Raw genomic sequence first — 12,590 nt, 5'->3', positions numbered from 1 at the left:
TATCAGAACTCTAACAAAGTAGCATCCATAGTATCAGCTATACATACACACACAGGTATTCAGCTATACAGACCACAAGCTTTCAGCAGTAACACAGACACATATCTATACTTAAAGCCAAGAGCTGTTCAAAAGCTACCAAGATTTCCTACATCAACATAAGTAAAAGTGAATTTCAAGCTGCAAGAACAAAGCCAAACGAGAAATCTATATTCAAAATGCAAAAAAAAAAAAAAAAAAAAAAAAACCTAACAAAAACAAACAAACCAACAGCCTTGTTCTTCTTTCTAGTAGTAATAAGCAGCAAGATTATTTTGTGCTCACTGCAAATCCACAAAGATCCAGAAGCTGAAGAAAACAAGTCACCATCCAGGATTTGCAACAAAAAACACGATGTATTATTGAATGAATGACCTCAGTGAACACTGGATGAGAACACTGGCATGATCCTTCCTATTAGTTGAATGCTTTTGCTCACATTTGTTTAATCAGTGAGGACAACTGTTGCTAATAATTTTAATATATTCAATGGCTATGATATTTTTTCCTCCTTAATATGCATTTTCCCTTCAAGATACAAACATAAGAAAGTTCTAAGCCTTACCTGTCCACAGGGAGCATTCTGCAAGGATACAGTAAACTCTCCAGATGTACGACTTTTTGCTAGAATATATTGGCAAGTGGCTTGAAAAGTGTATTCACGTCCATCAAACGTCATAAAATGAATGTCTCCTGTAACTGAACATTCAGCTGAGAAATACAACAAGTAGCAGAATTAAGTATGTAGAAAAAGTATTATGTATTATGAAGTGTTATTGCTGATATATGCTATAATTTATAAAGTTGTGCTTACATTATAACCAGGTACTAGGAAAACGGTCAGGAATTAAACCCTAGCCTTTTTTTTTTAAAAAAAAAAAAAAGCTTGTATCTGATGCCAGGCCAAAATACTGAAGCAGTTCCACCACTGCAATGAGACAATGTATGCTCCTTGCCTTCTGAGTGTGGTGTGGCTCTAAAAACCGATTTCCAGAAACATTGTTTCACAACTCTTAGATCAGTGCTCCACTCCATTAATCGCTGTATAAACTACAAGGCTGTGAGTACCCTCCAACATGCAAAATCCTGTTAACTAATCTCTGCAGATTTGTTGCTTGTGAGTGAAGTGAGAGTAGCACTCCTCATTCGACAGGCAACTTGGGAAAACAATTACAGACTTTTGTCTAAAATCTAGCTACAACATCACTAGGCATGAATACCATGAGGAAAAGCAAAAAAAAACCAATGAAATAGTAATCTTGCACTTGGAAACTCTTCCATGAAACCTATCTGTAAGTCTATCAATTGAAGACTGTGGAGGAAACTTTAGATGAATACCAGGAATGACCAGGTAGTGTCATCTATCAGAGACACTATAGCAACCTAAGGGCAGAGGCGTTACTGAGCTAAGCTGAAAGGTACATCTGCTATTTAAAGCACTTATTAATTTAATGTGTGTAAATATGTTAATAAACAGATAGAAACAAAAAACCAAACTGTATAGAAAACAGAGTGGGGAAAAAGTTAAAATGAGCATCAATATTTTATCTCAAAAATTCAGTCACTGAATAAAGTAAGTAACCAAGACTCTTTTTTAAAACATACCTGGACATGTAAGATTGGTACAAATCCATTTTCCTCCAATGCAAGTGCTGAAATAAAAGCAAAAAGGTTACAAAATATAATCTCAATATGAAAAGCATATGGCTATTCTCAGTTGTTTTTCCTGGATTCCAAGGGCAACAACAGAAGAAAGAAAAGTCAAAGTAATTCTACTAAGATTTTTAATTCCAGATTGCTTTTAAAGTTCAAGAAAAAAACCTAAACATTCCCTTTCTCTCTGCAATATCAATGATTTGCTCTTCTTCTCCATTAACAAATCTATAATTTCTTTTATGTCTCTTAATAGCAACTAGTTGTCTAGGGAACAACAATTTTTTGTATGTAGAAAATATAATATTTGTCAATTTTATCCAATAGGCCTTAAGTGCCATCTCTCTCTCTCATAACAATGGAAGGATTAAGTCTACAGTATTAAAAGAAAAAGTACTAACCAATTATTACATTCCTCATAAACCACAGAACCTATTTCAAAAGAACTGCCATGGTAATCGCAAGGACAGTCCATAGGCTTGACACACAATTCATTTTCATAAATTAAGCCTAGAAGAAGAAAAAGGAAAAAAAATTGAAGTATTTATAAATATCAACAGAGAACTGAGAGCAACAGATGGTCATATTCCATTGAATATAAAGTTGTAAGATACAAAGTTGTGGGCTATTTGGAAGTCATTTTATATTATATTCCTAAATTGCTTGAGATGTATTAGTAGAGTGAATCACTAGTGCTCAATTATGTAGAAAAAACCCATGCTGCTTTATTTAGTACACTTGGCTTTTTTTTGACAGCTTAATAAATCTTAGACTCTGTTTTAAGGCACTCTTTGATCCTTATTTTACTACAACAGGGTTGTTTTTTTGGGGGGAGGGGGGTGGGGAGGGAAGGGGCTGTTTTGTTTTTCAATTATTCAACTATTAGAGATCCAGAAACTAAAAGAGATTACTAGCCCATATAAGATGAAGCATATGACAAAGATGATCACAGAGTAGACAGGGTTCAAGGATCTATGGCATATCATTTTCTCTATAATACATAAGAGAAATCAGTAAGAAGATGAAAACTAGACATAAATATACATAAAAATGTCCTTTAATATTAAGTGCAGAGTTTTGCTATAGGCTGAATTACCAAATATCTTGCTTGCCAGAACCATACAACAATAAATACCTCAGTATAAAACTTGTTTCTAGCCACATGAACGATTTCTACTCATGCTCTCATGAATACCTGAAACTGCAGACATCCTTTCTGAGGAAAAAATAAAGTAAAACCAAGCAGCAACCAGAAGAATTGGGAAGCTGGCTCCACTATACATAAAGTAATCAACAGAACAAAGCACATTTTTTACTCAACTGCAGAACTCTACACCTGGAATTTGGATCTGTGCTGAAAATATTCTTACTTGCTAGACCAAGGAAAAACCTCTTGTCACCAAATGAGAAAAATAAGGTCAATTATCCACACCCTCTTTGCATGGTGTTTATAAAGAATTACTATGAATGCTTTACAGGCCATGTAAACCTAGGAGAAAGCAATCAGAAAATAAAGTAGCACTAGTTAATATATATCTGAGTAGTGAAACTATTACCATCTGGACAATAGCATCCATCAATGCAAGGAAGTTCACTGTCAATACACTGTGATTGCTGATGACATGAAGCAGGGCAACAGTTGATGCACTCATTGTAGGTTAATGGTTCAAGACAGGTAATCACTACAAAAGAGAAAAGATAGAGGAACAAAGAGCTCTTGGGCTACTGGCCCATGACATGAATAGATGCACACACTGATTTCAGGTACTCTTTGTTAAGTCAATCAAATATACGTTGTCTGTACCAACAATACAATGACTTTCTAACATGCAAACAGAATATTCATATATACATAGTCTGTCTATTGCAGGTGCCATCAAGAAGCAATATATCTTAAATTAAATCACAGGACAGGTAGGGCCTTTCTTACAGCAAAGCTGTGAGATCAACATAGCAAACAGTAGAATATTCATTAAGCAACATTGCTGGGAGCACATGGGAGATGTTTCTTTCATGAATGATAAAGCAATGTTGTTCTTGTTTTCCAGGCAGACAAATTAGATGATCTCTTTCAACTTTACTTCCTGTGATTTCTAATATGAAGGTTTATTCAAGCGTAATTCAAATTGAATTTTTAACAGTCATGATTTATTTTATGCATCAGACATCTATGAAGTCTTGGTCAATATTTGAAAGAGTAACTCCCTAAGAAAAACATTTTAATCTTACTGAAATATCAGAGACTCTTTAAGGACTAAGCTTATAAAAACATACTCAATATACTCAGCACAGATCACACATATTAAAAAATTCCTAGCTTGTACATAGCATTGGAGTGCATAGTTATGCTTTCACTGATAACTGTATTAGTTTACAATAGGAGGGAAGAAAGTAAATTACAAAGAGCAATCAACTACTGTGCAGTATTTCCAAGTACTGAGATGTCTGCATACCACATGGCTGAAAGTGCCTCCTCCATCCATGAAGAGGTTTTCCTGCTTGGGCACATGCTCTGGCATATTCAGTTAATGCTCGACACCAAGTTGCATTATCAACTGCTGACCTTACAACAAACAAAAATTGACATATTTTTGTCTTTCTTTCAATCTCATGACTGCTCCTACACTGCCTACTAGCACAGTTTGAATTTACATTAATATAATATAATTATATTAATATGTTGACTGAAGAGGCTAAAACTCTTAAATGAATGTCATTCTACTACACTTGAAGACAGAAGATCAATATATTGGAAACCTGACATTAAATCCATTGAAGCCAGTGATACAGCAATAAAGAGAGATGTGAATAGGGGCCTTGGTTTTTACAAGAGAAACAATATCCAACAGACACTGAGAAGGAGGCATAAGATTTCCACTGGAGAGTTGTCATGGTGCAAGAAACGAAGTTTTCTGCCCTGCCTGTTAAACACTCAAAGCTGCTTTGAGATAAGATTTTTAAATGGTAGCATAAACTCAAATAGTTTGTGAGCATGCAGGTAATTAATTTCATGTTTTGGTTAAATTAATGTTTACTTCTTAAGGATGCCCAATTGATCTATTCACAACTACCTTTCATTAAGATTCAAAATACTAACATCATATATTCAGCATGAAAATAAATGCCATACTCAAGGAAAGGTAAATTAATAAATTATGTTTATTATTACTAATAAACTAACAACTGGGCCTTGCCATCCTCACACCAAACAAACAATTCCACAGAAATCTGACAGTACAACTAGAAAGAGTGAGAAAAGCAACATATTCTAACTTCTTAAAAGAATTTCAGATAATTAGTACGCAGAAAAGAACCACACTACTGTTGCTACCAGTTAGTTAGAATTCACTCTCACAATAAAGGACAATGTTTTCCATAATAGCTTTGGAACCTCTCAAAAACATTCACTTACATGCAAAGATCACTGGTGCAGCTTGCCATAAAAGGAAGAGGGCTCACATATTCGTGACATTGTTCAAACGGAGGATGTAGTAGAATATTACACAGGGCATATGCTCTCTGAAATTAAAGAGACTGCAGTTGTGAAGGTTTTAAAAAGTAAATCTAAGCAGAATAGCACACTAAGCAAAAACAGAACAGACCTCTCTCAGGCTGACCAGGGATCCCTCTCCATTCATCAACTAGAAGCTACGGCTAGCAACATAGTGCTTCACATGCCAGAGTATTCATAACATTGAAACTTTATACAAGGTCATAATAATGCAAATAATATATACTTTCCCAGAAAAGGACAGATAGTGTTGCAACTAAGCCTAGACAAAATGCAAGTCTTCATTTCATTTAAATTAAAAAAATATAAGGTAACAGAAATAAGACTTCTCACATCACCATTAGTTTCAAAGCACTTCATTTCAAGGCTATAATTTCAAAATATTACTTACAAATGAGAATTACTTTGATGTGGCAAACCAAAGTGACAGAATTTGTTTTTGTTTTTTTTTTTAATACTAGTAAATAAAACATGCTCTCATTCTATTTTCATATGCCTGCTTCTTCCTATCCTTCCTAAAGGAAGTAACAGGAACCAGCTCTAGAACAAGCTTCTAGTTTACAGCTTCTCACTAATTTAACCTGAAATTCAAACGCTTATTTTGGCTGCTAACCAGACAGCATAATATCCCCAGAAGACCAAATATTAAATTAAAAACTTATACAGAAGATCAGTATAGCAAGAAAGAGGGATAAAGCTACACCCTGTTACAGCAGCCTCCTTAATCCACCTCTCCAAAGGAGAGCTGAGAATATTTCGAGTCAAATTCTTGTAAGAAACAGACTATGGTAATAATCCTTTCACGAGGATCCAAACCTGTAAAGATTCATGGCTTTGAGTCAAGCAAGGTGGCTCATTCAGGAAAGAGTTATCCCAAGTGGGTTGTCCTTGTGGAGGATTTTCCTGCCAACTCTCCACAAACTCTGTTATATCATCTGTCAATTTTCCTAAATAAGACACACACACAGTCAATAGAGTGATTTGGCAAAACAATTCTGCTACACTAAGGAAACATCAGAACAATCATACTATCACATTAAGAAGAGACAAGCAAATATTACTGTAGCAATTGGACAGAAAAACATGACGTGAGTATTGGCACTATAGAAAAGTGCTATAAGGCAATGGAAGTAGATTGCTTACCCCTATCAGAAGATTCTAGGTTTGCAGGCAGAAAGAGAACCTCCCCCAGTGTCAGTCAGCCTATAAATTGGGTCTAGGACAGGTGGAGCCAGGCTCCACCCCTCCCAGTCACACAGCTGAATTGCCTTCACGTGCACTCCCAGGGCTGCCTGGGTTCTTGCCATGACTCAACAGTTACTATACGACTACCTACAAGATGAATCTAAGTCTGAAAACATACTGTTCCTTATAAGACACAGAAAGCCCTTTAAAAGGGTGTATAAGCAATGAATATAAAGATGTTATAATTATGAAATAAACAAGAGAGTTTGGCAAAGCAGATTATAATAACAAAAAGAGAATAGAATGCTTACCCATGTTCCAGCTTGCTGCAAAACTCCAGAGGAGGGATCTCCAGAAGAGATCCTTTCCCACTGGTAGTCAGCTCTTAAATGGGTCTAGGAGAGATGCAGCCAGGCTCCATCCCTTCCAGCAGCACAGGTGATTTGCCTTCACCTGTGCTCCCAGGGCTGACTCATTGCTCGCCTCAGGTGATCAATCAGAGGTTCAGGCCGGATTCAGCAGTTCCCATACAAAGGGAACACAGAGAAAAAGTTTTAGAAGGGCAGAAAGAGCCTAGCTCAACAGGTGATCTAACAGGGAAGGACGTTAGGGGAGTAGGACTGTGCCTACTGCCATCTTTGAATGAAAGCAGGAAAGAAATCTGTAATAATATGCAGAGATCTAAAATGCTTATAAACAGATAGCCTAAAACTCAAGAATAATAAGGCATTCCTGAGTCACTGCACGGGTACAATATAATTATGTACATTATCTATGTAAACATCTACAAGTATGTATTTTCATGAGTAGATATGTCCAGTGCCAGCTTTTAACTAGGTAAGAATGGTATAATCCATCAAAGAGATGTGGTGACACTGATTACTGCTCAAATTATCCATAAATGCATATCCTGCCTTATCTGCATTACTAATGCTCCTCAAGATATTCAGATAAAAGTAGTATGCAGCGTATCTACTTGTGCTACAATTGCAGCTTTATGCAACTGAGATACCATGAGAAAGCTGAGAGGGTAGGGAAATGTTTGATGGCAATGAGCACAACGAGCTATTGATCTTGGTATTAACTTAAAAGCATTTTGATTTAGTGAGCTAACTGTTTAATGGGCTGATGCTTTACAAAATTGAGTGACATGCCTTAACAGCAAAGGAAGCCTACCATATATTGTACTTTGAGCTTTGAAATTGTATTCTAAAGAAATATCCTACTTTTAAAGAGGAGGAGTGAAGAGTTAAAGAGCCCAAAGCAACAATTTCCAGAAGTTTTTATTGCCTAGACTGAAATACTTTTTAAGTGGGCCTGGTTTCTCCCCCCCCCCCCCCCGGTTCTTTTTAGTTCAGACTCTTCTAGTATCTGAAGTTGGCATCCAAGGGACTGGGACTCTGAGAATCAATGGTCACTTCTGAAAACATTAGTATAAATGAAATGTTGTATTAAATGGGAGTTGGTAACCTTCATTGATTTACTTATTAAAATTATCTATTCATTTCCAATTGTAATACCTCAGGCTTCCACAGGTTCCTATGTAAAACTGCTTAGAGGGCAGCGAACATTTAAATGTACAATTGTATTTTTTAGGTCCCAGGAATTTGGAGTGCAAATACCACTGTAAGTAGTGGAGTACCCCAGATACTAGCTATGCTTTTAAAAAGCTCCAGGCTTCCATTCTTACTGAAGTCAGTCCTGTTTGTTGACAGTATCATCAAGAATTGCTTCCATACGATATTTTTCATTTCAAAAAATTGTGCATTTAAATTCAATTAGCATTGCAATTGAAAACTAAACAAAGTAACAATTACCCTGGAAAAAAAAAAAAAAACATTAATGTGTTACACCACTGAAATTATTTTAAATGCTCACCATAACTAGTTTCAAGATCATCCTGCAGGACAGCGTTATTATTCCCACACAATCCATGTGTTTTGCCCAGGTACTCAGGTGCCATTTTGATATACACTGCAGATATACCATCCCAAGCCAGAGTAAAGGCATACTGGTGCCTGACTAGGAAGTATCCAGCTAGTTTCTGGATGTGTAAATTTCCAATAACAGAAGGCAACTGAAGTCTGTGAAGAAGAAACGATTAAAAAAAAAACAAAAAAACACCTCAAATAAGGAATACCACTACTAGTTACTTGATATAACGACTCTTGACATTACATACTGCTTATTTAGATACCTCCACCCTTAGATACTATTCTGTATCTGTACTACTCCTCTAGCTGAGGAGGGCTGGTTACAGCTATGGTATGAATATATTGCTTTTCTTTAAGCTACAAGTAAGTAATCTTGTTTATATCTGTTATTAAAACCGTATCATGAAATTACAACTATTGTTACAGACTCAGAAAGGTGAGTACCATTACCCAAATCCTTTATAGGTGACTTCACTGCTCATTTTTATTTGTTCATCTCCGGAAAAGAATAAACTAACAGACCGTTTGCAAGAGTATGGAGAAGAAAGGCATTCAGGATCATTATTCACCTGTAAAATAAAATTACTACTGTCAAAGTTAAGACTATAATTGAATTCTTCACAATGCATATGCTACACAACTAAAACTCACAATCCCACCTTCAGCATCTGAACAAAGAATTCCACTCTCCCCAAAAATCTGAGTACAATTAGCAGTCTTTACACAACAGCAGTTGGTTTAGAAAGTGCAGACAACTGTTTTCTTACAAATCTTTATAATTTCTGCAAGACTAGCTGGTAGTATATATTATGTTAGAATTACATTACATTACATTCTAGATCCCTCTATACTACCATCTCAAGTTATTTTCAATCTCCTAAAATTACTGCATCAGCATATTCAAAAACAGTAAAAGGGAATGTAGAAGTGCAATCCCCTACCTGTATAGAAAAACTCTGCTCATCTAATTCAGTTTGTCTCACAAGTGCATATGTGGATTTCCCAGAAAAATAGTAATAGAGTCCATCGAAAGTTTCAAAGTGATATTGACCCCATGTTCTGCATATGTGATCTCTTTCAGCACCTGTGTTGTACACTAACAAAAGGAGAGTCACTTGAGAAGTACTGCTGTTGTTCAGATTTAATCTGTATTGAAATGTAACATAGTGCAACACAGCACCACAGAAAGGAGAGGATGGGAAAAATACCAGAAGATGAAGGAACCTTTAGGCAGAAGTAATTTTTGCAGCTGTGGGAAACCACATGCAATTACAGAAATCCATTCTGTTTCCTCCCAACACACCTGTCTGACATCTTGGTCCAGATGCATTAAATCGACTGCAGTTGCAGAGTTCCCTGTAGACACATTCACCTCCATTAAAACATGTAAGTGAACCTGAGTTGAAAAACAAGGCACATTAAAAACAAAATAAAATCTTCATTCTTACAACCCAGTTCTGCTACTGATCTTTATCTCCACAAATGACAGTGTCTTAGCATTTAAATTCTGCGTGAGAATGCCACAAGGATCCCACAAACAGGAATCATGCTGAAAAACACTCCATCTTAAGAAATACAACCAGATGCTATGAACGTATTACGCATTTAGAGAAGGACAAATCAAAATGGCTGTGGGTTCAGACATACTTTCTGTCCATTTGTTTACTGAATAAATGAAGTAAACACATTATAAGACAAAACAAATCAGTGCCTATATCCTTCTATAAAAGAATGCTGGAAATAATACTGGATGTGTAAACTCTGCCAGGCATACAGATCTCGAGATCCCAGCTATACATTTTTCACTGTCTGCTCTCCATCCATGCCATAAGTTCTAAGCTTCTTGCTACCAAGTTTAGACATTATAATCAAATGCTATTCTAACTCTTCCAATATAATCACTTATTTTTCTAACATTTGACCTTCTAAAATTTAAGTCTACTTGGGAAAGCATTTGTATTTTAATAATTGCCTACTATGCAAAAAAAAAAAAAAAATCTAGTAAGTTCTGTTATTTAGAGAAAACATTATTTGATGTGTAAGAATAAATATACTGATATTTAAATTAAGCATACAAGTTAAGAAGAAATTATTTCAGGAAGAGAAGTTAGTTTAATCCTTTTTATTCCCTTTGCCTTTAAAAATACATTTTTCTTGAAAAATAAAACATGTATTGCATAAGTGCTGTCCTGAAAAGCAGAATTTAAAGAAAAGAACCTTTTCTTCCACTTTAGTAAAACCTGACATATGAAATGCGTTAACATTAGTGGCAAACTAATGTAGAAGCCCTAACACACCTAGATTACCCTTCAAGCTTTTGAGAAATAGTAATGAAATATGGTTTCAGGCTTTGTCAATGCAGGCAAACTAAAGCTGATTTCCAAAAATCTATACAAACTGCAATTTATTAAAACAAAATTGGCCTTAGGAGAAAAACCTACAGTAAATACCACTGTTTTATGATTTCACAGATCACACCATCTTCAGGTTTTATTCCCAGCTCTGACATTCATTAAACATGCATGGAAAATATAAATATCAAAAGTAGATTCTAAACTGTTTTATAGAATGGATGGAACATTTTTCCATAAACTGTTTAATTCCATAAGGCTAACAAATGCATCCAAACAGGTCAAGAATTGAACACTGTCAATCTACTGCTACCGAACAGATGCTGAATTCCTCAGACCAATCAGACCAATGCAACTTTTCCCTCCTGTTCTAGAATCTCATTTTATTGATGTATTATCAATAGTAATTTTCTATCGACATATTTTAACAGCAAATATTTAGCTTGCTTTGCCTGCATTAGAGAACACTACAGGAACCAGGGAGCCATATTTAATAAAAGCTTTAAACTCGCTAAATCTGAAAGCAAGATGCACATAGTTAACATCCTGTGAAAATAACCAAACTTCTAACAACAATTAGAAACAGTGTTTTTTGACACGAACATCCAACATTTTAACAAGACATTATAAACTCCAGCTTCATTCTAATCTCTTAAATTAGCTTATGCAAGTTTGTTAGTACAGTGTTGGTGTTTCCTATGGCAATTTTTATTTGCAGAAACTGCTGAGCTGGAATGCTTCCCCTACCTGGCCAGCTTGAGTGAGTTCATGCACTAATGCAAGCACCATGTAGAAAGGTCTCTACTGAGCCACCTCATTTACATACTCACAGTGATCAATCTTGTCACTAATACAATAACCTTATCCCTCTTGTCATGAAAGGCAGAATAGCTCTCTTTCATCTTGAGTGTTGTGAGACCTGTGTAATCAGAGCTCAGGTCTCTGTTCTTGGCTTCTCTAAGATTATGCCCTCTTGCCTGTCAAGCTACAATAATCTGCAATTAGACTGCAAGTCATGTTCCTCTTTGCTGTAGACAAAGTTGCTCCCTTTTGATGTTTCAGGTTGAATGATTCCCCTTTAAGCATGGCTCAGGTGACCTGCCTGAAGCTACATTTATTTCAGTTGTGGACATAGTCAGCTGATCTGGAGACATTTGCAATAGCTGGGAAACAAGCCTCTTGCTTCCTTTTAGAAAGAAAAGCAAGAAATCGACTCCCAGTTAGAAGTCAGTTAATTCAGCTTGAAGAGTGTTTTCTTCTTTATGAAGTCCTCTTTTATTTCCACAAATGTGATTCTAAGAAAACATGATAAACTGAACTGTTGTGTCTGCTCATATCCCTTTTTACATTACTGCAGGGGATCTTTCCACAGCATGGAAAATTTGTGTGCAAAGCCAAAGTAATTTTTCATTAGGTAGTCAGAAGAATATAGAGTTAATTCCAATTACATTTAATGATCTTACTACAACAGTGTGGGCTCGTTTAATCAGGAACTCAGAACATCTATTTCTGTTCAGTTAACATTGAAAAAATTTCTCAGCTACCAAGAATTAACATCCCATAACGAAGGGTTAACAGAGATCTCTGTCATAAAAGGAATATGTGCACCCTACCCTTACACTCTGCAGGTCACCCTGATAACATAACCATCATCATCACAAAGCCAAGTGTCAGAAACTCCTTTATTAAAGAAGGTGAAGATTTAGAACTATCTTATAAAGAAGGTCTGAGTTCTCTGCTCCTCTTATTCTCTCATTAAGTCTAAACATCTCTTAACTAGTGAAAAGGCTAACCCAGTATGGACCAGTACGTTAAATAAGATCACTACAGCTCCTTAGACACCATAACCCAGTCTGTTTGCAGTTTGTTGTAAATGTTTCCTGAAGATCAGTGTCCAAGAGCCAGAGGTGACTGTTT

At 35.8% G+C, this 12,590-nt stretch overlaps 1 protein-coding gene across 1 annotated transcript in view; it reads right to left on the bottom strand.

The window, feature by feature from the left end:
- OTOG (otogelin) overlaps positions 1-12,590 on the bottom strand; it is a 95,514-nt gene that overhangs the window by 77,336 nt on the left and 5,588 nt on the right. The window contains exons 5-15 of the mRNA XM_031614007.2: positions 9,626-9,718; positions 9,264-9,418; positions 8,773-8,891; positions 8,267-8,472; positions 6,020-6,150; positions 5,105-5,211; positions 4,146-4,255; positions 3,249-3,374; positions 2,094-2,202; positions 1,645-1,691; positions 605-750 (exon numbers count right to left, since the gene is read on the bottom strand). Of these exons, the coding sequence (XP_031469867.2) occupies positions 605-750; positions 1,645-1,691; positions 2,094-2,202; positions 3,249-3,374; positions 4,146-4,255; positions 5,105-5,211; positions 6,020-6,150; positions 8,267-8,472; positions 8,773-8,891; positions 9,264-9,418; positions 9,626-9,718 (1,349 nt within the window). The remainder of the gene's footprint in view (positions 1-604; positions 751-1,644; positions 1,692-2,093; positions 2,203-3,248; positions 3,375-4,145; positions 4,256-5,104; positions 5,212-6,019; positions 6,151-8,266; positions 8,473-8,772; positions 8,892-9,263; positions 9,419-9,625; positions 9,719-12,590) is intronic.

This window comes from Phasianus colchicus, chromosome 5 (genome assembly GCF_987193195.1).
Source record: "Phasianus colchicus chromosome 5, bPhaCol1.hap1.1, whole genome shotgun sequence".
Lineage (NCBI taxonomy): Eukaryota > Metazoa > Chordata > Aves > Galliformes > Phasianidae > Phasianus > Phasianus colchicus.
The sequence above is the reverse complement of the archived record's forward strand: the minus strand, read 5'-3'. Positions and strand labels throughout refer to the sequence as shown.